Raw genomic sequence first — 25599 nt, forward strand, 5'->3', positions numbered from 1 at the left:
CACAGGGAATCCAGCAGGGTTTGAATGGAGCTGAGTGTTCTGCCCCTGCCCAGGAACATTTCAGGTGTCAGTGAGGCAGGGGGAGCTGACCTCTCCTTCATTCCTGCCTCCACTTCTGGAGCATTTGGGATCAAGGTTCTTTGCCACGGTCTTCAGCTGAATTGCCTTTGAGTTTGCTCAGAGTACAGCCATTTGCAGACCACTGTATGAACTATTTATTAATCTCCTTTAGGACCAGATACTTGGTTTTAATGCTCAGTTTGTTCTTCTCATGCTCTCCCACAGTTCACCCATTCCCTGCTTCATCCATGGACACTTTGCTGCTCCACCAGACTGGGATTTCTCCATGTTCTTTCCCCTTGTTGTATGAACTCACCCATAAATCCTTCCCATCCAGATGCCTGCAGGGACTCCAGCCTCACTTCCACTCCTCCCTCTGAGCTTTACAGGATGCACAGCAACATCCTCACCTTGGAATATTTTGGGATGAAATTGCATGAGGGTTTAAATAAGTGTTCTGTGCTTTCCTCCCCAGGTCAACATGGATTTGTGGTTCTTTCTCCTTTTGCTCGGAAGTGGCCTGATAAGTGTAGGTGCTAACAACGTTACAACAGGTAAACTGTGCTCCTCATCTCTCTTTTATCCCATCTTTAGGATCAAAGGAGTGAGTGGGAATGTTTCATTCCTTCTGCCCTCCACATAGCTGAAACATAAAATGTTGGAAAGAGGGTGATGAGCTTCAGGTGCTCATAAATGGGGCCCACAGGTTTAATTGATCCTCACCTCCAGGGGCTCTAATGTTTGGACATCCCCATAAACAGCACCTGTTCAGGTTATATTTTTTTTGACATTTGTATCTCCTGCTGTGCAGAGCATTTCCTGTCCTGTGCTCAGGATTTGTTGGGTGTTTTATCCTTGTAGTTACAGTCACACAAATCTTAAGCATCTAAACTCCCTCAGTATCACAGAAGAGAATCTCACAGCGCTTCCCCTGTGCTTTTCCCTTCTCAGAGCCACCCACAACAGTGTCCACCTCCCCCAGGAGCCCCACCAAAGCTCCTACAGCAGGTCCTGAGGATGGGACCACACCCAACACACACAGACTCAACATGAGCACTCCAGGGACTGTTCCTACCACAGCGCCAAAACCTCCTCCAACCACAGCTGCCAGAATCTCCTCCAATGCCACCAGTGGCAGCCTCAACATCTCCTCCACCCTGGGGCCAACCCTGCCTGTGCCTCCAGCCCCATCCCTGCTCCCCAGCGTGACGCCGTCGGTCCCACACGCCACCGTCCCCAGCACGGAGGCAGAGACAACAGAGAGGAATTTCAGCATGGTGGTGACAACACAGGAGACCTCTTCTGCTTCCCACAATGGTAGGCACCTCCTCCACCTCTTCTTCTTCTTCTCCAGGCCACCCTGCCTCTGGGTTTGTTTCTTTGCTCTTCTTTTGTCTGGCTGAGCAAAATGGAGCAAAAAAACTGTTAGGGGACAATTCCGTGGTGATGCAAAACAAGAGGACTCTCAAATCTCTTCTGATCTCCCTTGTCTGACCAAAGGTTTGGGCCAAGATCATCTTGTGAAAGATCTCCACAGGTGGGCTAGATGATCTTTGCTTCCAACTCAAACTATTCTATGATTCTCTCCTTCCATTATCAGTTTTCCCCATTAGTTGGGCAACTTCAATCTTTGAAGGGTCCAGATGAGAGAGAGTTGTCTCTGTTGCCATCCTGATCGCATTCCCCTCTTGGCACATCAAGAAAATGACCCCATAAAACATTGTTTGGCTGCTCAGTCCACGTTAAGAGCAAAAAATCAGGCAAAAAGAGGCTGAGGTGAGCAGAAATCTTTGCTGAGCTCTTGCTCTTCAGCCATGATTTGCTCATTGTATTGTTTGAGATCCAGCTTGGGTAGTGCCTGTCTCCAGCTTGCAACAGGAAGATGGCAGTGCCTGCTGGACCTTGGGATTTAGTGGAAAACCAGGATTGGTAACTTGGTTGTGGATTAGAAAACCCTGAAACAAGATGATGGTGGAGTTAACACAGGGACGTGTCAAGTGTATATTCCTTAAGAACCAATTTCCCAAGAGATGTGTGTACCCTCTTCCTCTGGGAATCTTTGGAAACCACAGCCCCTGAAGCTGCAGTGAAGTTGTCTTTGCTGCCAGCATAGGAAGGGATGTGGTTGAAGGAAGTTCAGAACCCAGCCTCTGTAGTGTTCTGCCACCCCTGAGCTCATCCAGCTTCCTTCCCAACACAAATCCTTTTTTGCAGAGTGGAGGAATCTGACATAGACTTAGACACACACATGGGGCAAGTTTGAGATAAATTTAGCCTCCACATAGGAGAGATGGAGGCAAAAGCCTTAAGTGCTGCTAATATCTGGATTTTGTAATATGATGTCTGCTCATGGGGGGCTGGATTCATTATTTTTGTGTCTCCACTGCCTTTTTGTGATTTGGGTTACCAGTTTTGGTGAACTCCCCTGGTGTATGCCATGCCACATTGGCCATTGCACCATCAAGGCCAGAAGTGGCTTCTCACTTGATGTCAGCCCAGAGAACAAATGATCAAACCTAATTCTTTCTTTATCTCAAGTAATTTGTCAAGGAACAAAATCAGTTTTAGGGCTGCCCTTGCCATGAGGGCAGGCCTAAATTAGATTTAACAGGAAATGTTGGTGTTACCATGGAAGAATTAAGTGGTGCTCAAGAAGGGGACTGAGCCAGAAGGTCACATATTGTAGGGGCAGTTCCTCTTGTCCAAACCCACCAGGATTGTCCTCAGCCCTGTGCTGCAGCTCTTCACACCCAGCTCATGGCCATGGGGTGCCTGTGCCAGCAGCACTGCCCTGGCAGAGCCAGGCTCTGCTCTCCCTGGCACAGGTTTGTTCCTGTGCCCTGTGGATGAGCCATCCAACCCAGCAGGTAGAGACTTCCCTTGGATGCTCCTCACCCCCATCCCTGAGCCCAGCTGCTCCTAATTGAACTCTTGGCTCAGCCACACTCTTAAAATGATGCACCAGTGTTATCTCTTGATATTTGAGTGCTAATGAATTACACCAGTCACTTGCTGGTTGTGGGTTTAAACAGTAAGTTGTGTTTAGTGATGTTAAAGCTTGGCTTCAGCTCCTTGTTCTGCTGCTAAAAAACTCAGGATTTGTTCCTTTTTCCTTACTCAGAAATTCATTTTAACATCCTGGGTTTATAGCTAGTGTTTTAAAGGAAAGATTTACAGGCAGATGATGAGAGTTACTAAATTTGTTCCTGTCTTGGTCTTTGATCCTTCCTGACTTACAAAAATGTCTTGTTCCTTTGTTGCTAAGAGACTTTTGTTTTCTTTTTCTGCAGGTAACTCTGACAGAAGAGGTAAGAATGTTACATTTCATTGCTCTTTACTCAGTAAAAACAATTCCAGAAGCATTCTGCTATTAGAGAGCTCTCCTTAAGACTTCCAAATGTGTTTTTATGAGGCCTCTCAAGCTCTTTAAAGGAGCTGGTGACACACTGATATCTTAATTTCTGTTGAGCTTTCCTTTTTAGAACTAAACAATCCCATTCCAATTTGTACATGTCCTGTTAGGTACCAATTGTTCCTGCTCTGAGAATGTCAGCACATCCCTAGAGCTGCATGACCAAAGTCTGAGAAGCCATTCAGGATATTTCCTCTTTTTTTTTTTTTTTTTGCTGCTGAATTGTCTTTATTGACTGTGACTTACACGATTTGATCCAAACCCATCCTGCAGATGATGGGAATAATTATTGTTCTCCTCATTCTGTTGGCAAGCAGTAACAGAAATCCATTTCTTGTAAGAGAACAGCACTTTAGGGACATTTTTCCATCTCTTAGCTCTGAGAACTGGCATCTCTACCAGAATGTTTGCAATTACTGATGGCTTTAGCACTCCAGGAGCGGGCAGAGCTGGGCTGGCTCCCACCTGGAGGAATCAGCTGCCTCTGTGTGTTTTCATCCTGGCTCTGATGGGTGCTGCAGCTTTGCAAACTCTGCCTGGTGCTGCTCTCTGTGCCTGCCTCACCCAGCCACGGAGCAGACTGATGCTCTGAGCACTGACTGGCAGCACACATTTAGCAGAGGGAATAAAAGGGATGCAGGTCTGAGGGAACTCGTTTGAAATTGTGGCTAAGCCTCTGCAGAAATGCTCAGTGTAATTCCCTCAGATCTGACCTGGCTTAGGCCTGATTTTGTGCTCTCTCTGCCATTGTGCATCCCTGCTCCTGAGGGCAAAATAAAATAAAAAAAAAGTGGGAATACATCTGACTTCCTAACAAGATTTATATGAATATTGCTAATATTATTATAAATTTAGTGAGGAAATCAGATTAAATAAGGCATTTTTAACAAGAGCATAGAGTGATGGAACAAGGGGAAATGGCTTCAAACTGGGAGTAGGTTTAGATTAGATATTGGGAATAAAGTCTTGACTTTGAGGGTGGTGAGACCCTGGCATGGGATGCCCAGAGATTTGTGACAGCCCCATCCCTGGAAGTGTCCAAAGCCAGCTTGGATGGGGCTTGGAGCAGCCTGGGATGGTGGAAAGTGTCCCTGCCCATGGCAGGGAGTGGAGTGGGATGATTTCTAAGGTCCCTTCCAACCCACACCATTCTGTGGCTGGTTTTGTGGGCAGATGTTGCCAGCTGTGAGCAGGGATGGGCTGCTCAGCCCTGTCCCTCTGCCACGACTGCACCCAGGTCTGGGTCACCTGCAGGGACCAGCCTATAAAGCACCTCTGCCATCAGCTGGGACATGCTCCCAAGCTCCAGGGTGGGGTTTGGTGGCTCCTCAGAGGGGCCAGGAGAAGATTTTAGCCTCCTGCTGCCTTCCAAGCTCAGGACTGCGGTGGGTGCTGCAGCGCCAGGGGAGCAGAAGGTTGAGTCCTTGTCCCTTTTCCAGGTGGATTGCCAGCATGAAGCTCTCAGGCTGGGGCTGGAGCAGGACAGGAGCTGTGGGGGGGTTGGCACAGCTCAGCAGGGCTGGCAGGGAGCAGCTGGGGACCCTCCAGCTCGTTTCCTGCCTGGGCTGGGTGGGTTGTTAACGGTGGGAAAGCTCCAACTCCTCATCCCACCAGATGTGTGGAAAGAACAGCTGCAAAATAAAGCCCAAAACCTCCAAACTCCCTGCACCCTGCTGCCAGAGCCACCCCTGCCCTCAAATCTGCATCCTGCTGCCCCTGCCCACAAATCACCAGCCACTGCTGCCCTGCAGCTCCAGCCTGGCTCAGCACTCGTTAGGCTGAGCTTAACTCCAACCAAGGCAGGAAAAAATGGTCCAACTGTGACTCAGCACCACAGGTTTTGGCATGGCAGCTCTTCTTCCTCTCCTGCAGACAGGATGGAGGTGGTGGCTGTGCTCAGAAGTCTCGGTGAGAGACAAGGGCTGGCTGTGGTTGGACCAAGACCAACCTGTTCCTGGTTTTGGGAAGTGTCAAGATGGGGAATGCCAAGGCTCATCACCTTCTGAGGTGTGCAGGAGGCAGAATTCCCAATAAATTCCCTTTGGGCTGTGGGAGGTGCTGCCACATTAGGGCAGTAGATGAGAAGGACAAAGACATGCAAAACCAGGATCATTAAATTTTTTTATTTGCCACACTGGGCCGTTACCTTGAAATCATGACACAAAAATCTTATGTTTTAATGGAAATAACATTCCTAGACAAACACAGAAATACAATCAGAGTGCCCTTGGGTAGCTCAGAGATGGACAAAATAAACCCCAGCTAAGGAAATGTGCTGGCTGAAATTGCTGAGCCACATGGAGCAGGGATCTGCAGGGAAAAGGATGCACAGAAGGTGGAAAAGGGTCCTGCCCTGCAGCCTCCTGGGGCTGTGTAGACACTCTGTGGTGGCCCCATCAGATGGAGGGAGCTGATGGAAAATGGAAATATCCCCAGCTGGCATGGCTGGCATCCACATTTATCTGAAAAAAATGCCCTTCAGGGCCCTTCTCCTCTCTGGTTGGAGCTGCTTGGCTTCCAACCCATCTGGGGGATTTGCCAGCACCAACCACTGATTCACTGACCTCCAGCATGAGATGTGAGATGGAAATGGTTTATTTAAAGGAAAAATGAAATCTCTCGTGGGTCATTCAGGATGGGAGTGTTTCAGACTAATTTAAGTGTTTTTGCAAGGGAATTCTGAGGTACCTGCCCTTGAGGAGCTTCTGCAAGGGAGCCAGATTGGGTCACACTTGGGTGCCTGGTGGTGTCTGAGCTCTCCTGCTCTCTGAACTCTGTATTTCCAGGGAGGAAAGAGTAGGGGGTTGGACTAGATGGTCTTTGGAGGTCACTTCCAACCCAAATTATTCTATACTTACAGAATTGGGGAATAGTTCAGTTGGAAAGGATCTTTAAACTCATCCAGTTCCACCCCAGACACCTTCTACTGTCCCAAGGTGCTTCAAGCCCCATCCAGCCTGGCCTTGGACACTTCCAGGGATCCAGAGGCAGCCACAGCTTCTCTGGGCAGCCTGGTCCACACCAAATCTCACCTTGGGAGCTGTGCAGATCCCAGGGACAGCTGAAAGCTTTTGTCCTGTTTGACAAAGAACTGGAAGCAAAATCGTGGTGGTGTTCCAAATGTGTCTGTGGGATCTTAGAGAGCTCACAGTTTTCACCCATTTAATATAAAGTTCCTTATCATACACCAAACATTCCTTACAAACTCATGGGCCTGGTAGGAACTTCTCTGCACCCTTTAGTCTCAGGCAGAAAGTTTTGTAGATCACCAGCTGACAGAGGAAGTTTCTGCTGGTAGCTGCTGGGCCACCATGTGCACATTCAGTTGTGCAGAAGGAACCCCAGAATAGCCCAGTCCCAGCTTTCTCCATCTCTGTTTTCATCTGCAAGGTCACAATTTCACAGTCACCAACTCTTGGAGAAGATTGAGGCACTCTGAGTGGTGGTTTCAAGTTTAATCTGACCTGGGAGTGTCTGAGGCACATGGTGCTCACTCATCCTTTTCTGTTTTCACTCTCAGGCTGGAAAATTGCAACATCACTTAATGCTATTTATTATTTATTATGGTTTTATTACTAATATCATCATCAGAATTGTTCTTCAAGCAGAAATTGTAGAGCTCTGCCCTGTTCAGTGATGGCCCTGGATGTTTTCCAATGTCCATAACCACACCTTTCTCTTCCTCTTGCAGATGAGACTCCCATTATAGCTGTGATGGTGGCCCTGTCCTCCCTCCTAGTCATAGTATTTATTATTATTGTTCTGTACATGTTGAGGTAAGAGCTGCTGTGATGCTGGATTCCCTTGTTTGACAGAAACAATTCCTGAATGAACAGGAATGAGCCTTTTGTGCTGTCTCCCAAGCTAAAGGCTGACACAGCTGGTGCTTTGAAAAGAAACCTGGAAGGACAATGAATGAAAATGATGTTTGGGGTTATCTGGTGAATGATGTTCATTCCTTTCTCTGCAAAGCTGCTCCTCCTGTGGGGAATTCCTGTTCTGCCTTTCAAAATGTCACTTTTAGCAGGGTAGATTGAACTGAAGCCCTGTCAGTGTGGGGAAAAGCAGGTGAGGTTTCCTTGTGAGGCTGCAAATGATGGATTGAGTAATCCTGGGAGGCTGAACACAAAGTCCTTTCAATGTGTTATTCCTTGATTCCCATCTTGATAGCAAGCAGGATCCAATATCCAAACTGTTTTGGATACTAAGCCTCACATGGTCCCTGTGCACCTTTCACTGTGAATGGCAGGAGCTTGTGAGGAGTGTTAGGTGATGCTGTAATTGAAATTACAGCACAATAAAACCTTCTTAGGTCCATTTTTTAGAATCCAAGCATCTGCCCTGCTCAAAATGAAGCATTCCCAGCTCCTGAAAGCATTACCAAGAATGTCTTTATTCACCTGCAGTAAACACTTTAATTTACTCACCAGTTTGGTGAATAAGTCTTAAAAAAAAAAGCAATTTCCTTAGCAGTGGAAAACTCCCCTCTGTCTCCTGGCTCCAGGCCTGCCCTCACAGCAGTGAACCTGAGGAGAGTTTTGCCTCAGGAGTTCAGCAGCAGCAGAGTTTGAGTCCTTCCCACCTGGCTTCCAGCCCTAAAAGAAAGGGTTTGTGTTCTCTGCCCAATGATTCAGCAAAACTCCAAATTTCAGGCAAAGGGAGCACGAGCAGCTGCTCCAAGTTAACAGCACATGGAGCAGGGATTTGCTGCAGGACAGATCAACCTGGGCTTTATGTGCTCTGCTGGCTCAGCCCAGGGAGCAGGGACTCCTTGGGGTGCCCTCTGGAAAGAGCACCCTGAAAGCTTCTCCTGGTTTCCAGCTCTCTCTGGGCTCCTGCAGCTGTTCCAGATGTGCTCAGTGAAAAGCTCTGCTCACAGGCAGGATTTCAGAGCTCCTGCAGCCTCCTGGACCCACCAGCTAATCCATGAAGCCTTGAGAAAGTGTGGCCAAAAAAGGGAAAGCTCTTTGGGTGCTTCTGGATGCTTGTGATGATGTTTATAAGTTCTCACCTGCAGTAAGTTGAGTCAGTGTGCTGTTACCAGAATCATCCTTATTCCTGTGTGGCCTTCTCCACATCATTGCTGCTCTTTTTCACTCAGTAATAGGCAGCTGGATTAAACCTGTTTTGTCTATATCCATTGAGCAAACTATGTAGAGTTCTCCTCTATGATAAGAAAGGAGTGAGATATTGCTACAGAATTTTTTTATGCTCTCTTTGTTATGTTCTGCTGTTAGATCAAAGTAGAAAATAAGTAAAATCTGAACCAATAACTTCCTTTTTTTGAGAATTTCAGAATTTTGCTACCTTTTAATGTCCTACTCCTGTCAATATTCATTCTGACTTAGGTCTCATCTGGGAGGGGACCTGGGCTTCCTGGTGGATATTTACTGACTTTTCCACCCCAATTCTCCTTGGCAGGTTCAAGAAATACAAGCAGGCAGGGAGCCACTCCAACTCCTTCCGTCTGTCCAATGGCCGGACAGACGACACAGGTGAGTCCACCTGGTGCCACACAGGCTCTCCCCCACCTCTTATTTTTGTAGGCAAATATTTTTTCATTTCTATTTTATTGTTGTTGTTGTTTCCTGACCTCCTTTGTTCCATGTTTTCCATGGGTTTGGCAGACTTTCATAGACGGAAGGTTTATTTCCCAGCTTTCATTCCACTGATTCAATGTTTGCCCTCAAGTGGTTGATATTAAAATGGGTGATCACTTCCAAAATCACTACTCACATTCCTCTTGAGTTTTCACAACGTTTCTTTGACTCAAATAAGAACCTTTCTTGAAAAAACACATCTTTGAAGAGCAATTAAACATTTTTTTGCTCTCTCAGATTAGGATGGTCTCTAATTAAAACTCAGATCTTCACACTAACTGTGGACACCAAACTAATATTTCCAGGAGAAAAAAGAGAATACATTTATTTTCATTATAAAAACAGTTTTGTACCTCCTAAACATGCACAGATGCATTTTAAAGCCTTGTGTAATGTCTAAATTCTTCTGCCCCTGAGCTGTGAGCCAGAGCTGACTTTGAGGGTCTGAAGTTGGCCATCTCCATCCATGTGTAGACACTGATTAAGATCTGAGGAGACCTCTTAAACTAAGTTCAGATGCTTTTTCAGCACTCCTTCCACATAAACCAAACACCTTCTGAGAAGCACTCACTGGAATTCAGCACCTTTTTTATTTTATGTTGGCTGCTAAGACCTTCCCTGCCATCTTACCTCCCTGTAAACGGAGGTGTGAACTTCATAAACGCTCAGCTGTGTTGGTGTAACCCTCACATGGCCTTTCTGGGCTCTGCTGAGCTGCACAAGCAGCAGCTGCCTTTGCTGTGCCCTCCTGGGAATTGTTTCACAGTGGTGGTGCCAGACTTTCCATGGGAGAGAGGGAAAAGTTGGAATTCAAAGCCAGGTGGTCTCCAACCCCAGCACTGACTTGTCCTCAGTGCCCTGTCCTGCCTCTGGGAGGGTGTAGATCCCAGAGTGTTAATCATCATAGGATCACTGATGTTTTGGGATTGGAAAAGTCCTTTAAGATCATCCAATCCAGCAGCACTGTCAAGGCCACCACTGACCCACATCCCCAAGTGCCACATCCACATGGCTTTTAAATCCCTCCAGAGATGGGGGTTCCACCACTGTCCTGGGCAGCTGTGCCAGGGCTGGACAGCCCTTTCCATGAAAAAATGTTCCCAGATGTCCAATCTAAACTCCCCTGGCCCAGCCTGAGGCCGTTCCCTCTCCTCCTGTCCCTGTTCCCTGGGGGCAGAGCCCGACCCCCCCGGCTGTCCCCTCCTGGCAGGAGTTGTGCAGAGCCACAAGGTCCCCCCTGAGCCTCCTTTGCTCCAGGCTCAGCCCCTTCCCAGCTCCCTCAGCCCCTCCTGGTGCTCCAGACCCTTCCCCAGCTCTGTTCCCTTCCCTGGACACACTCCAGCCCCTCAAGATCTTGTTGTGAGAGGCCCAGAAGTGCCCCCAGGACAGGAGGTGCCCCAGCAGTGCCAGCACAGGGAACAGGCACAGCCCTGCCTGTGCTGCCACAAGCCAGGTGTCACTGTGCTCAGAGCAGCCTGGTCTGGTGGAAGCAGTTTGGACCAAGATGCTCTTTAACACCCCCTCCAACCCAAACCATTCTGTGCAGACACGAGGACAGCCCTGAAAGCAGCGTGGGGTCCCTGGGGTCCCTGTGCTCCCCTGGGCTTGGGTGGGCAGTGCTGGCCATGGGGCACAGCTGGTGGCCCCTGTGACCCCCCTGTGGGAGACAACTGCTCACTTTGAAAATCTAAAGAGGTTTATCAAACCTTGACAAAAATACAACAAAAGGATTATGTAAGGAAAAAGCTGCAGCACTGGGAACTGCCCTCGTGGATACCACGTGGCCAGTTCATCTTCAAGCTGGATGCTCAGTCTTTTATACCCCTGGGGGCTGCATCAGCCAGCCCTGGCCCTCCCAAAGTCTGTCAGGCAGCTCTTCTGTGCCATTTATCACTGGAAACTGCTTTCTTGTCACTGCATTGGAGGTCAGGTGTTGCCATGCCTCACCCCCTGAGCACCCCCTGAGCTTCTCCATCCCCACCTGCCCCATGCAAGGGACACCTGTGCAGCTTCTTTGTACCTGTCCTGGACAGCCCAGGCTGTCTGATGGCAGCAATACAGGGGGGAAAGGGAACTGTGGGGAGAACAGAGGACATCTAAACTGCAACAACATAACTATGCATCACTAAAGCTTCTCTTAACATTCACACAATAGTCATCCCTTAATTGAGAGAGCCAACTGTCGCCACATTTCTCTTCATGGAGAAAAGCAAGGCACAATTCTTCCCAAGAATAATTCTGGGTTTCACATTCTCTGAACCTCAGAGAAAGGAAAAACAATTCTTATCTCATTTACTGCTCCTGTGTTCTTCACAAGTGGAATACATCCTGGAAGAGTGGTCACCTGAAGGGGATTGATAATTGGATTCTGGTGTGAGTGTTTTGATTCACTGACCAGCTGAATCCAGGGGTGTCAGGACTGTGGGCTGACAGTCACAAGATGTTGTGCACTGGAGTGCTTGGCAGATTCAGTTGAGATGTAATATAGGATAATAAAGAATAAATATAGAATAATATAGTATAATAAAGTAATTAATTAGCCTTCTGATAAGATGGAGCCCTACTCATGATTTCTCCCTGCCACGGGGGTCATCTTCTTACTATGGCATTATCCATCCATGATAGTTACTATAATGTTACTATGCATCCATGATAGTTACTGTAATGTTACTATCCATCCATGATAGTTACTATAATGTTACTATGCATCCATTATAGTTGCTACAATGTTGCTATCCATCCATGATAGTTACTATAATGTTACTATCCATCCATGGTAGTTACTATGATGTTACTATCCATCCGTAATAGTTACTATAATGTTACTATCCATCCGTAATAGTTACTGTAATTTTACAATGCATCCATGATAGTTGCTATAATGTTGCTATCCATCCATGGTAGTTACTATAATGTTACTCTCCATCCATGATAGTTACTATAATGTTACTATAATGTTACTAACCATCCATTATAGTTACTGTAATGTTGCTATCCATCCATTGTAGTTACTGTAATGTTACTATGCATTCCTGATAGTTACTATAATGTTACTATCCACCCATTATAGTTACTATAGTGTTGCTATCCATCCATTGTAGTTACTGTAATGTTACTATGCATTCCTGATAGTTACTATAATGTTACTATCCACCCATGATAGGTACTATAATGTTGCTATCCACCCATGATAGTTACTATAATGTTGCTATCCACCCATGATAGTTACTATAATGTTACTCTCCATCCATTATAGTTATGTAATGTTACTATCCATCCATGGTAGTTACTGTAATGTTGCTATCTATCCATTATAGTTACTGTAATGTTGCTATCCATCCATGGTAGTTACTATAATGTTACTCTCCATCCATGGTAGTTACTATAATGTTACTATCCATCCATTATAGTTACTATAATGTTACTATCTATCCATTATAGTTACTGTAATGTTGCTATCCATCCATGGTAGTTACTATAATGTTACTATCCATCCATGGTAGTTACTATGATGTTATCCATCTGTAACACCTGGGTGTCCTTGCAGAGCCCCAGAGCATGCCCCTGCTCGCCCGCTCGCCCAGCACCAACCGCAAGTACCCCCCGCTGCCCGTGGACAAGCTGGAGGAGGAGATCAATCGCCGCATGGCTGATGACAACAAGCTCTTCAGGGAGGAGTTCAACGTGAGTGCCCTGCTGCTGCCCCCACGTCACACAGGCTGCCCTCAGGGTTGGGTCTAGGGCCTGGTTTTTGGTTTGGAAAGACAGGTGTCTGATAAGGAAGGCGGGAGCACCCCCTGAAATGGGAAATGTAAAGCCACTCACTCTGAATTGTGATTTTGAAATTAAGGGGCTTTCAGGTAAAGATATGGGAGCTGGAAGTACAGAGGGCATCCTGGAGCAGGTCTGGGTGAGACAGGCTCAGCACACGTTGTTCTGGGTGCCTTCAGTGAGCTCTGCTACACTGTGGGGGTGCTTGGGCTGCCCTGCTGCTTCTCTCCAGGCTCCAGCCTGGGACAAACCTTCCTGCAGTGTCCCTGCCTGTGGAGGGGGGTGGAATGAGGTGATCTTTGAAGTTTCTTCCAGCCCAGACTGCTCTGGGACTCTCTCTTGGTTTGAAAAGACAGGTGTCTGCTGAGGAAGGCAGGAGCCTCCCTTGAAATGCAAAATATAAACCCCCTCCCTCTGAATTATTATAATTTTGAAATTAAGGGGCTCTCAGGCAAAGATATGGGAGTAAGAATAGCAGTTCTTTATTAGGGAAGAAAATAAAAATAAAATTAAAATGTAGTGATACAAAACAGCACTGCCAGAGTCAGAGCAGGCCCTGGCCCCCTGTGTGTCAGGGTGGTGGCACAGTCCCATCCCAGGGGGGCTCAGGGTGGTGGCACAGTCCCATCTCAGGGGGGCTCAGGGTGGTGGCACAGTCCCATCCCAGGGGGGCTCAGGGTGGTGGCACAGTCCCATCCCAGGGGGGCTCAGGGTGGTGGCACAGTCCCATCCCAGGAGGGCTCAGGGTGGTGGCACAGTCACATCCAGGGTGACTCAGCCCTCCTGCAGTGCCAGCTGTGGTTCTGCTGGAGCAGGGATCCTGCACAAGGGGGGAGTTTTCCTCTGCAGCTCCAGGGCTGCTGGAGGTGGGCCTGCTCTCCCTCTGGGAATGCAGGGCAGCAGAAAGCTGCTCCTCTGGGAATGCAGTGGGCAAAGGCTGCTGTGCTGTTCCAAACCTCAGATTGTATCCAGGTAGGAATGCTTGGCTCCTCCCCTGGGCGGAGCATCTCCCCATGGGATGGTGGAATTTGATCAGCCATGCAGGGACACTCACTGGCCATGGACAGAAGATAATTAATAATTAATGGCCCATGAACAGCAGAGATCTCCTGGAGGGAGGATTGGTTGTGGAAGAGATAAAGAAAACTGCCCAATGAGGAGAAGATAACTGCCCCACCTCTGACAGATGGGGATAGAACACACACATTGCTTTGCAGTCTAGGACAGGGGTTTTTTGAAGGCTGAGTGGTGGCAGGGCTGATTCTGTCCTTGAATCTGTGATAAGGCATTCACCCTCATGCTCACTGCATAAAGCAGACTGTTTCTAGCAAATAGCTCTTCAGAGTTAGGTTTTCCTGGGTTCAGGAATGATCCTGGATATCTCGAGGTCTTCCAGAGCTCCCCTGCTTGCTGGTTGCCTCCCAAGCTCTGCCCCCCACCTCCCAGTCCTCATGGCCTTAAATCCACAAACAGCCAAAAGAAAGCTTTGACAGAGAAACAGGAATGAGCCCATTTTATTTCAGTGAGCTGTTAACCCTGAAACACAATGGTGACAGTGCATGGGACAAAGGCTGGCCTTCAGCTGTGAGGAGTTCAGCTATTGTGCTTGTCCCACAAGGCCAGAGCATTTCTTCAGGGATGGCTACAGCCTCTTCTTGACATTGCTGGGCTTTGCAGCTTGTGACAATGGATCTGTTTATGGAATGGAATGGAATGGAATGGAATGGAATGGAATGGAATGGAATGGAATGGAATGGAATGGAATAGAATAGGGTAGGGTAGGGTAGGGTAGGGTAGGGTAGGGTAGGGTAGGGTAGGGTAGGGTAGGGTAGGGTAGGGTAGGGTAGGGTAGGGTAGGGTAGGGTAGGGTAGGGTAGGGTAGGGTAGGGTAGGGTAGGGTAGGGTAGGGTAGGGTAGGGTAGGGTAGGGTAGGGTCATTAAGGTTATAGAAGCCTTCTAAGATTGTAGAGTTCAACCATTAACCCAGCACTGCCAAGACCACCATTAAGTCATGTCCCCAAGTGCCACATCAGTGCCACATCTACACTTTTGTTTTTTAACACTTTCAAGGGTGGTCACTCTACCACTGCCCTGGGCAGCTTGTGCTTGGGCTTGACAACTCTTTCAGTGAAAATATTTTCCTTAATATCCAATCTAGACCTCCCCTGGCACAACTTAAGATTGTTTCCTCTCCTCCTGTCCCTGTTTCCTGGGAGCAGAGCCCGACCCCCCCTGGCTGTCCCCTCCTGGCAGGAGTTGTGCAGAGCCACAAGGTCCCCCTGAGCCTCCTTTGCTCCAGGCTCAGCCCCTTCCCAGCTCGCTCAGCTGCTCCTCATCAGACCTGTGCTCCCAGCCCAGGTCCAAGCCATGACATGGCACCATGAGAATGTGGAGAAGATAAAAAAAAGCCACTCCACTTTGTCCAGCTGCTACAAAACTTGATCTCTTTCCTGGCCGTGCTGTGATGAAACCAAATAGGTGCAATGAATGCCCAGGGAGGGGGATTTTTAGGGTTATAAATACCTGATTGCCCTGGACACTTCCTGCCATCCTGTCAGCTGGAGGAAGGGATGGTGGATACCTCCAGAACATTCTTTGCTGTTCAAAGAGGATGTGGAATAACAGTGCTGGGGAAGCACCTTCTGTGCTCAACTGGGAAACCCAGGGACAGTGTCCCCTGTCACCCCAGCCCTCCCCCCCCACCACCAAAGGGCCCCTGGTGCTGCTCCTGCCATCACTGGGTGGGCTGGGGCAGTGGGGGCTTAATCAGGTCACAATTAGCAGCAGTGTTAATGAGGGAATCTCACAGGAGCCTCCGTGGACAAGAATCAGGAATGAACTCGTTGGTGCTGCCGGGTGGGATCGGAGCTGGAGGCTTTGCTGCCACCTTGTGTCCATGGATCAGGAGAATCCAGATCTCTTTCCACATCTTTCCAAAGGGATTGGCTGTCTCTGGTCCAGCCCAGCTATTTAAATGGTCACTTGGAGAGTTGCTGCTGGGGTGGAGGTGAGGGGTGTGGGTGGTGGGGACATTCTGGAGGGGCAGGATGCTCAGGTGTGGCATTTGCCAGCACATTGTTCCTGCTGTGCCATGAAAACCTCATGGAAAACCCTTTTTTTCCTGCCATTTCAGGCTCTCCCAGCGTGTCCCATACAGGCCACGTGTGAAGCTGCTTCCAAGGAGGAGAACAAGGAGAAGAACAGATATGTGAACATTTTGCCCTGTACGTGTCAGAGCTGGTTGGATGGGGAGGGAAACACTCAGGGGCTCCTGCCAGGGCTCCCCATTCCTGGTTTTGTGATGGGCAAGGGCACAGATGAGGGCATTTCACCTCCCAGGTTGGTGGCTGAGTCTGCTTTAGCTTTGGATACCTGTGAGGAGAAGCTCCATGGAGCCATGAGGCCATGAAGAGTGAAAGGAATGGGAAATGTCAGAAGGGACAGCTCTTGCCTGGTGGTATTGGGCAGTGGGCTGACTTAGGGTGTCCTCAAATGTCCACTCTGTTGAAAAAAAACTACCTTGGACAAGATCCAGGACCTCTCTGGGTTTGAGCAAGAGGAATTTGGGGGCATGAAGGTGTTTTTGCAGTCAGGAGCATGGGCTCCACTCCAACTTCTGGATTCTCACTAGGCCAAGTAGCAGCAGAGTGGAGGGGGTTGTCTTTAATGCAGAGTTTTAATTTCCCTCCAGATGATCATTCCAGGGTTCACCTGACTCCTGTGGAAGGGGTCCCTGACTCCGACTACATCAACGCCTCCTTCATCAATGTGAGTTTTGGGAAATCCCTGCCAGGGCAAAGCCAAGCTTTGGAGAGGGCTGGGGAACCACTCCTGCTGGAGCTGGGCATTTCTGATCAACAAACAGCTGAGAAATCATAGAATCTTTGAGGTTGGAAAAGCCCTCTAAGACCCACAAATGCAAGCATTCCCCCCCAGCACTGCCAGGCCACCACTGAACCATGTCCCCAAGTGCCACATCCCCAGGGTTTGAAATCCTTGAAAACTGTGGCCAGTTGATCATCAGTGCTTGCAGGGCTGGATGTGGGAAGGGGATGGAGAAGAAATCAAGGAATCCAGCTGAAAGGGAAGCAACGTTGCCCTGCTCTGCCCCTGGGAGGAGATGGGTCCTTTGTGGTTGTCACCATGTGGCTCCAATCAGCTGGGAAGGGTCATGTGAGAGATGCAGGCACATGAAGCAAAACAAGACTCAAAAGAGCTTTTTCCTTCCCTCCCCAGTAAATCAAATACACAAAACCAATCCCTAAGAGTTCTACAGCCCCTCTTCCAAGGATCAGTGCTGAGTTTCACGTGGTGCTCTGAATGCAGGGTCTGACTGCAGTGGAAGGGCTGTCAGCTACCACTTCATTAGTGCCTTGTGCCAACAAGTGGGGTCATTCCTGCATTATGTGAGCATGGGGAGAGTTCCTGTGGGAAAACAACCCTTTGCACAAGGATTTTCAATGATTTCAGCCCATCTTTGGAGCTGATTCTCCCCTCAGAGGCTGCAGCCCCTTCTCTGCACAAGGGAGAATGAGCAGTAGAGCAGATGCCAGCTCTGTTTGTTCCTGTAGAAGCATTTCATTACTCTTGTGTTAGAGAAATATTAATTTTTCTTCCTTTTTCTTCTTTTCTTGCAGGGGTACCAAGAGAAAAACAAGTTCATTGCTGCACAAGGTAAATTATTGACTATTCCCATTGCTCTGTTGGGGGCAGCTGGGCTGGGTCCCTCTGCTCAGTGGAGCTGTGCCCCTCTACCCACAGCATCTTGCAGAGCTCCCCTGGTCAAAAGGAGGCTTGGCTGCTCCACAGATTGTTCCCAGAATGATTTTCCCAGTCAAAGAGCAGTGCTGGATGTCTTGGTGGACAGAGAGAAGTCCTACCTGTGCAGTCCCATGGCTGGAGGGTTTTGTGACATCTGGAAAGTCTGCCAGGGAGCTGCTTAATTAAATCCCCCAAATCACAGAATCATGGAATGGTTTGGGTTGGAAAGGACCTCAAAGTTCATCTCATTCCACCCCACTGCCATGGACAGGGACACCTCCCACTATCCCAGGTTGCTCCAAGCTTCCTTGAACACTCCCAGGGGTTGGATAGAGAGAAACATCCTTATGATCTTCAGAAGTCCAAACCCATCCCTAAAACCAAAATTCCCACTCACAGGGTGGGGATCATGTCAGCAACAGGATGTTACCTGCCCATGGGAGTGCTTTGTGTTTCCTCTCTGGACTTGCCAGTGGGTCAGGGCATTCCTGGCCAGTTTCCCTGGCTCTGGCTGGAGAAGGAGGCTGGATCAGGTCCCTCAGCACTTCCAGGCTCAGGTTAAGCTTTGGCTCTGCTGTTCTCTTGGCTCACCCTCAGCCTCAGGCTTGGCAAGGGAGTGTAGGCTGAGTTAGCTTCGTGTCTGGCAGGCAGCAGGGAACTATTCCTGTGCCACACTGAAATGGGATCCCATGGCTAAAACCCAAAATCCCAGGGCAGGACTCTGGGACATCCACAATTTCCCTGAGTGACCTTGGGCAAGTCCATGCTCTGTTTGTCTGATTTCCCTTTCTCAAGCTAAATATGGAATTCCTGACCATAAAACAAATCCAAATATTCCAGGTATCGTATGATAGGATTATTCCTTGGATCAGGCATGCCCAGACACCACAGCACCTCCTGTGACCTATTGGCAAAAAATGTGTTGGATCATCTGTGACGTGTGACCTCACACGCTGGGTTTTGGCCCCAAATTGTGAGAGGTTGATCCCAAAGAGGACTTTTTGTTTTACCTTCCCCTCAGGACCAAAGGAAGAAACAGTGAACGATTTTTGGAGGATGATTTGGGAGCAAAACACAGCGACAATTGTCATGGTGACCAACCTGAAGGAGAGGAAAGAGGTCGGTGCCAGAAGGTTTCACAGGCTGGGATTTGACCCTATGGGCATGTCCTGGAGCCATTCCCAGCCTTGTGAGAGTGTACACAGCTCACCTGCACTTGTTTTTCCCCCCTCCAGTGTAAATGTGCTCAGTACTGGCCGGATCAGGGCTGCTGGACCTACGGGAACATCCGAGTGTCCGTGGAGGACGTGACCGTGCTGGTGGATTACACCGTGCGCAAGTTCTGCATCCAGCAGGTGCCAGGGACCACCTCCCCATCCCATCCCATCCCTCCCCTCTCCACACTGGGCATCCCAAAGGTGTTGGCTCAACTCTTCCAAGGGTCTATGAGAGCAGAGTTGGGATGAAATGAGCCCCAGCACCCATTTTTAAACAGAGTTGTTAAGAATTTATTCATCCCAAGAGCCTGTTCACAGTCTTAGCACATGGCTGTGCTGAGAGCAGGGAAGCTGAGGGATGCCAGGGCTGAAATTCCATCCTGAAGTACTCCAGCACTTGCTGTTAGCAGTGTTGGTTCCTGCTCTCACCCACAGACACTTAATGCCTGAAAATAATCAGATTTATCCCCTCAGCTGAGACAAAATCCAGCGCTGTATGTGTTGGGTTTGATTGCTTTCCCATCTGTCACCACATTTCCTTGTCCTCCAAGGAGACTCTGGGTGTTTTAGTCACTCTGTTTGTTTTCCTGCCTCTCTTAGAGGCAGGCAGGGAAGAGTTGGTGCCTGTAAATCTGTCTGGACTTTGAGGATGATCCTCCTGAGCCTCATCCTTCACTCCAATGGCCTGGATGTGTGTGTTTTCCTCCCCTGCCTTTAATCCGAGGATGATCTGGCCAGAGGAGTGGGAAAGGATGGAGGAGCAGCTTCTGTTTGAGCTTGTTGGGGATGAAATATGGCAGCTGCTGCCAGGCCAGATCCACAGGCTGGCATCTCACACCCCTCAGATGTGGGATGTGGTGCTGGGTGGTGAAAATGTCATGTTTTTAGAGGCTGATCTGTCCCAGAGCCTGAGTCCATGCCCTTTCAGCTGTGGATGCTGCTTTTTAAGCTCCATCTCGGGTCTGCACCTCCCTCTGTCTCTTCATTTTGGGGGAAGAAGGGAAAACTGAGTATTTCTCCTTAACCTGAGTCCTCCTTTGCCCTGCAGGTGGGAGATGTCACAAACAAGAAGCCTCAGCGCCTGGTGACCCAGTTCCACTTCACCAGCTGGCCTGACTTCGGGGTGCCCTTCACCCCCATTGGGATGCTGAAATTCCTGAAGAAGGTGAAGACCTGCAATCCCCAATATGCAGGAGCCATAGTGGTGCACTGCAGGTGAGTCCTGCTCACAGCCAACCTCTGGGTCACCTGGAAAGCATCTCCTGTCTCAAAGGAAATTAGTATTTTTTTTTCAGTCAGGACTTTTTCATTATCTTTGTTTAACTTTCCTGTGTTAAACGGGGATGTTCCTCATGGGGACATGCAAAAAAAATGCATGAATTGAAGGAAGTTCTTGGAATCAGTGATTTTAGGGTGTTACAACTCATCTGGAAGGGTCATTTGGGTTGGCTGGATGCTGAGTGAGCCAAGGTGAGCACTGGTGGCATCTCCCTTGGCAGGAGAAGATAACATCCCTCTTTGGGAGAAGGCATTACTGAGCTGACACAGATTGCCTGGAGCAATGGCCGTGGAGATTGGCCTCACCTGGAGGGGTTTCAGGCACAGCAGCAACCCTGGGGGAGCCACAGGGGCTTCCACATTGCAATAAGGAGAAGCCCCATGGTTAAAGGCCGAGATGGTCACATTTGCACCATTCCAAGTCTTTTTTTTTATCTTCTTGGGAAGCAAGAAGAAAGACCACAGATGGGCAACCAGCCCTGTGTGACCCTCTCTGCTGGTTTCTGCTCTGCCTCTCGGGAAGGGAGTCCCAGTGCTGAGCAGGTCCTTTTCCTGGAGAGCTCAGCATCCCCTTCCTGTGCCCCAAACCAGGGCATGGCAGAGGGTGGAGCTGACTCTCCTTGTCCCAGCCAGGTGCACTGTGCTCCCCTTCCCTTATCTGTCTCCCACTTGGGGCTTGGTGACTCTCCAGCTGATTCCAAGAGCTTTGTCTTCCCTTCATGTCTGCTGGTCTCATTGAAAGCAATCCAGTCCCACCCCCTGCCATGGCCAGGGACATCTCCCACTGTCCCAGGTTGCTCCAAGCCCCATCCAGCCTGGCCTTGGGTACTTCCAGGGATCCAGGGGCAGCCACAGCTTCTCTGGGCACCCTGTGCCAGGGCTCCTTATCCTCCCAGGGGACAATTCCTTCCCAATATCCCACCTAACCCTGCCCAGAAAAGGAATTGGGGTAAAAGTGAGAAAAGCCATGGCTCAAGACCACAGAATGATGGAATGTTTTGGGAAGAGACCTTAAATCCCATCCAGTGCCACCCCCTGCCATGTGCAGGGACACCTCCCACTATCTCAGGTGGTTCCAAGCCCCGTCCAGCCTGGCCCTGGGCACTTCCAGGGATCCAGGGGCAGCCACAGCTACTCCAGACACCCTGTGCCAGTGCCTGCCCACCCTCCCAGGGAAGAATTCCTTTCCAATGTCCCAACCCTTGTCGTGCAGTGCCGGGGTGGGACGCACGGGCACGTTCATCGTCATCGACGCCATGCTGGACATGATGCACACGGAGAGGAAGGTGGATGTGTACGGCTTCGTCAGCCGCATCCGGGCCCAGCGCTGCCAGATGGTACAGACAGATGTGAGTGTGCTCCTGCCCTCTGGGCAGGCATTTCCTTCACCCACTCAAAGCCTGTGTGAGGGTTGTGTCATCCCTCGTTTTGGGTGATTGTCTTGGCTTGGAAAGCCAGGTGTGTGCTAAGGAAGGCAGGAGCCTCCCCTGAAATGGAGAAAATTAACCCCCCCACTCCAAATTGCTATAAATTTTTAATTAAGGGCTCTCAGGCAAAAAAAAAATATGGGAGCGGGAGATAACAGTTCTTTAATAGGGAAGAAAATAAAAAGATAAAATAAGCAATGCAGTAAACGAAAACAATTCTGACAGAATCAGAACTCAACCTGACACCCTGTGGGTCAGGCTGTTGGTAGCAGTGTAATTGGAAATGTGGCTGCAGCCCTCCTGGAGTGTCAGGGGTGGTTCTGCTGGAGCAGGGATCCTGTAGAAAAGGGTGTAGACTTTCTCTGAAGATCTAGTGGAAGAAGAGGCAGCTGCTGTTCCTCTGGGAAATCCAGTGGAGAAGCTGTGCTGCTGTGTCAGAATCTCCAGATTATATCTGGGTAGCAATGCTTGGCTCCTCCCCCTCGGCAGAGCATCACACAATGGGATGCTGCAGTTCTTATCAGTCATGCAGTGACATTCAATGGTCTGTTATCAGCCCATTCCCCTCCAGAGGGAGAAGTGATTGTGATCACTCAGAGAGATGAGGCAAACTGCCCACTTGACAAAAGACAGCTGCCATCCAGATGGTGATAGAATACATCTTGCCTCGCAATCTGGGACAGTGATGCTGGGTCACATGAGCTCTTTGCGGGGTCCTGCTCTTTTTAATCCCCTTTGTAGAATCAATAAATCATTTAGGTTGGGAAAGATCCTTGAGATAGAGTCCAACCATTCCCCAGCACTGCCAAGGCCGCCACTGATCCATGTCCCCAGGTGCCACATCCACGTGGCTTTCACAGTGGTGGAGTCAGACTTTCCATGGGAGAGAGGGAGAAGTTGGAATTCAAAGCCAGGTGGTCTCCAACCCCAGCACTGACTTGTCCTCAGTGCCCTGTCCTGCCTCTGGGAGAGTGTAGATCCCAGAGTGTTAATCATCATAGGATCACTGATTTTTTGGGATTGGAAAAGTCCTTTAAGATCATCCAATCCAGCAGCACTGTCAAGGCCACCACTGCTTTGGGCATCTGTGCCAGGGCTGGACAGCCCTTTCCATGAAGAAATTTATCCAGTATCCTACCTGACCCTCCCCTGGCCCAGCCTGAGGCCATTCCCTCTCATCCTGTCCCTTGTTTCCCCCTGGCTGCCCCCTCCTGTCAGGGAATCGTGTGGAGCCAGAATGTCCCCCCTGAGCCTCCTTTTCTCCAGGCTTGGGGAACACTTTGTGTCACATCTGCTTTGCTTGGTGTGGTAAATAAAGAAACAGTCCCCATTTGGTGGCAGAAAGGTTGTCACTCAGTTTTTTGGGATCTCAGAGGGTGGGCAGGGGGGTGGTGGGTTTGCACCCAGCATGTGCTCGCTGGGCATGGAACATGGCAGAAAAAAAAGATCAGGGGAAAAAAGCAAAATAACTTTTATAGCTAGAGGGGGAGCTGTAGTTATGAGCAGTAAGACCAATTTTAAAAAGGAAGATTTCAGAGAGACTCAGACTTGCTTTTACTCCTTCCTTCTCCCTGCAACGCTGCAGATGCAGTATGTGTTCATATACCAAGCACTTCTGGAGCACTATCTGTACGGTGACACAGAGCTGGAGGTGACCTCCTTAGAGATCCACCTCCAGAAGATCTACAACAAAGTGCCAGGGACCAGCAGCAACGGGCTGGAGGAGGAGTTCAAGGTGAGTGTGGCTGTTGTCCTGTCCTGGTGGATCTGCTGGGATGGTGCAGGGATCAGCTGGCACTGGGTGGCACTGAAACTCCCCTCTGCTTTGCTCCTTGCCCTGCAGAAGCTCACTTCAATCAAAATCCAGAATGACAAGATGAGAACGGGCAACTTGCCAGCCAACATGAAGAAGAACAGGGTGCTTCAGATAATTCCATGTAAGGCTTGTTTGGCTGAGTGTCTGGTGGGTGTGGAGACAGGAATTAGGCTGAAGAGATGGGGCAAGCAGGGACCTTGTGATGTTCAAGGAAAAGGGCAGAGTCCTGCCCCTGGGGAGGGACAAGCCCAGGTACCAGTCTGGACTGGGGTCATCCAGCTGGGTGGAAAAGCAGCTTGTCAGGAAAGGTCCTGACAGACTGCAGCCTGAACCTGAGCCAGCAAAGTGCCATTGAGACAAAAGGGACAGTGATGGCCTGGGCTGTGGGAGACAAAACACTTCCAGCTGGTCCAGGGAGGGGATCCTGCCCCTCTGCTCAGCACTGGGGAGGCCACACCTGGATCACTGGGTCCCAGGACAAGAGGGACATGGACAGACTGGGGACAGCCCAGGGAGAGGGCTGGAGCATCTCTGCTCTGAGGAAGGGCTGGGAGAGCTGGGACTGCTCAGAGGGAGAAGAGAAGGCTCTGGGGCCTCATCCTTGACCATCAACACCTGCAGGGAGGGTGCAGAGAGGACAGAGCCAGGGGTGGCCAGGGACAGGACAAGGGGCTGTGGGCACACACTGACCACAGGAGGGTCCCTCTGAACAGCAGGGAACACGTTTTGGCTGTGGGGGTCACCAGGTGCTGACACAGGTTGCCCAAGGAGGTTGTGGAGTCTCCATGCCTGAAGATACTCAGACTTTCTCTGGACATAGATGGGCAGCCAGCCCTGTGTGACCCTCTCTGCTGGTTTCTGCTCTGCCTCTAGGGAAAGGAGTCCCAGTGCTGAGCAGGTCCTTTTCCTGGAGAGCTCAGCATCCCCTTCCTCTGCCCCAAACCAGGGCATGGCAGAGGGTGGAGCTGACTCTCCTTGTCCCAGCCAGGTGCACTGTGCTCCCCTTCCCTTATCTGTCTCTCACTTGGGGCTTGGTGACTCTCCAGCTAAAGGCCATGGAGGTTTATCCCAAATCTCAGATGGTTTTGTTCTGTTCCAGATGAGTTCAACCGAGTAATCATTCCAGTGAAGAGAGGGGAAGAGAACACAGACTATGTAAATGCTTCCTTCATTGATGTAAGTCTTCTCCAATGTTCTTCCCATCTTCTCCCAATGGAAACCACCTCATGCTGCTTCCTTTGGGAAGAATTTATCCCAAACACTCCTTTTATGGGTTTTGTGCAGCTCACTCCTTGTGACTTTGCTTTGTGGCACTGGAGGTGCTGGTTTCTTTCTCCAAGAAACCCCCAGGTATATCCAGCTCCTTGTGGGAGAGGAGAGCTGGAGCTTGAGCAGACCCTCCAAATCCTGGGCTCACTTCTGCCCCTCTGGGCTCTGCTGATGGCTGTGGAGAAAGGATCCATGTATCCATGGAAATAACACAGCACTGGCCATTTGGTCAGAAAACATCCACCAGATTAGCTTGGGGAGCAATACACGATCCCAAAACCTTGGAGAGGGGCCAGGTCAATCCCATTACACCTGTCTGGGTGGTGGCAGGAAGAGAGGCAGGGAGGTTAAGTGCTGTCCTCACTCTGAGGAGGACATAAGTGATTGCACTTCCTTCTCTCCTGAGCAATCTTGGGGACTCCAGGGAGACATCTCGGATGAGTATTGATCTCCATGCAGTGATGCCAGTGCTGGCCAAGTCACAGACCTTGCTCTTTTCCAGCCCAGTTTCTGTTTTCCTCTTCTAATGACACAGGGCTCTTTTTTCCCCCAAAAAGGCAATCACTGGGTTTGCCCAGTGACTAAACTAAAACCAGTTTATTCCCAGTTCTAACATCCCTAATTAATTGCTCCCTGAAATCTCCTTTGCTGGGTGCCTGCTGTGGCTGTGGGAGCAGCCAGGAGCAGCTGCCTTGTTGTGCATCCAGATCAGAAAGCTTCCATGGCACGTAAGCAATTTGGGCTGAGGATTCAATTTCCTGCCTCTGCTGAACTTTGCTTAAATGACAAACTCCAAATGACGAAGCATCTGCAGTCACAGTCTGCAGGGAGGGCACAGGGGAGTCAGAGGAGTTTGGAAACAAAATCTCTTTGTGGCTGTGGAAGAGCCAGAGTCATCCAGCCTTCCTGCTGGTTTTCATAGGTCATAGAATGGTCTGGGTAAGAAGGGACCTCAAGGATCATCTAGTGCTGTTTAGTTTTGCTTGCT

At 49.5% G+C, this 25599-nt stretch overlaps 1 protein-coding gene across 5 annotated transcripts in view; it reads left to right on the top strand.

Annotated features, from left to right (window-relative positions):
• PTPRA (protein tyrosine phosphatase receptor type A) overlaps window positions 1–25599 on the top strand; it is a 128496-nt gene that overhangs the window by 97364 nt on the left and 5533 nt on the right. For all 5 annotated transcript variants that reach the window (XM_059845437.1, XM_059845440.1, XM_059845436.1 and 2 more), the window contains 16 exons: window positions 536–614; window positions 1012–1377; window positions 3351–3368; window positions 7164–7248; window positions 8894–8967; window positions 12620–12756; window positions 15977–16067; window positions 16535–16611; window positions 17481–17517; window positions 18626–18723; window positions 18840–18959; window positions 19870–20036; window positions 21313–21448; window positions 23112–23261; window positions 23370–23463; window positions 24442–24518. In XM_059845437.1, coding sequence (XP_059701420.1) covers window positions 536–614; window positions 1012–1377; window positions 3351–3368; window positions 7164–7248; window positions 8894–8967; window positions 12620–12756; window positions 15977–16067; window positions 16535–16611; window positions 17481–17517; window positions 18626–18723; window positions 18840–18959; window positions 19870–20036; window positions 21313–21448; window positions 23112–23261; window positions 23370–23463; window positions 24442–24518 — 1806 coding nt within the window. The remainder of the gene's footprint in view (window positions 1–535; window positions 615–1011; window positions 1378–3350; window positions 3369–7163; window positions 7249–8893; window positions 8968–12619; window positions 12757–15976; window positions 16068–16534; window positions 16612–17480; window positions 17518–18625; window positions 18724–18839; window positions 18960–19869; window positions 20037–21312; window positions 21449–23111; window positions 23262–23369; window positions 23464–24441; window positions 24519–25599) is intronic.

Source organism: Haemorhous mexicanus, chromosome 4, assembly GCF_027477595.1.
Source record: "Haemorhous mexicanus isolate bHaeMex1 chromosome 4, bHaeMex1.pri, whole genome shotgun sequence".
In the NCBI taxonomy this organism is placed as follows: domain Eukaryota; kingdom Metazoa; phylum Chordata; class Aves; order Passeriformes; family Fringillidae; genus Haemorhous; species Haemorhous mexicanus.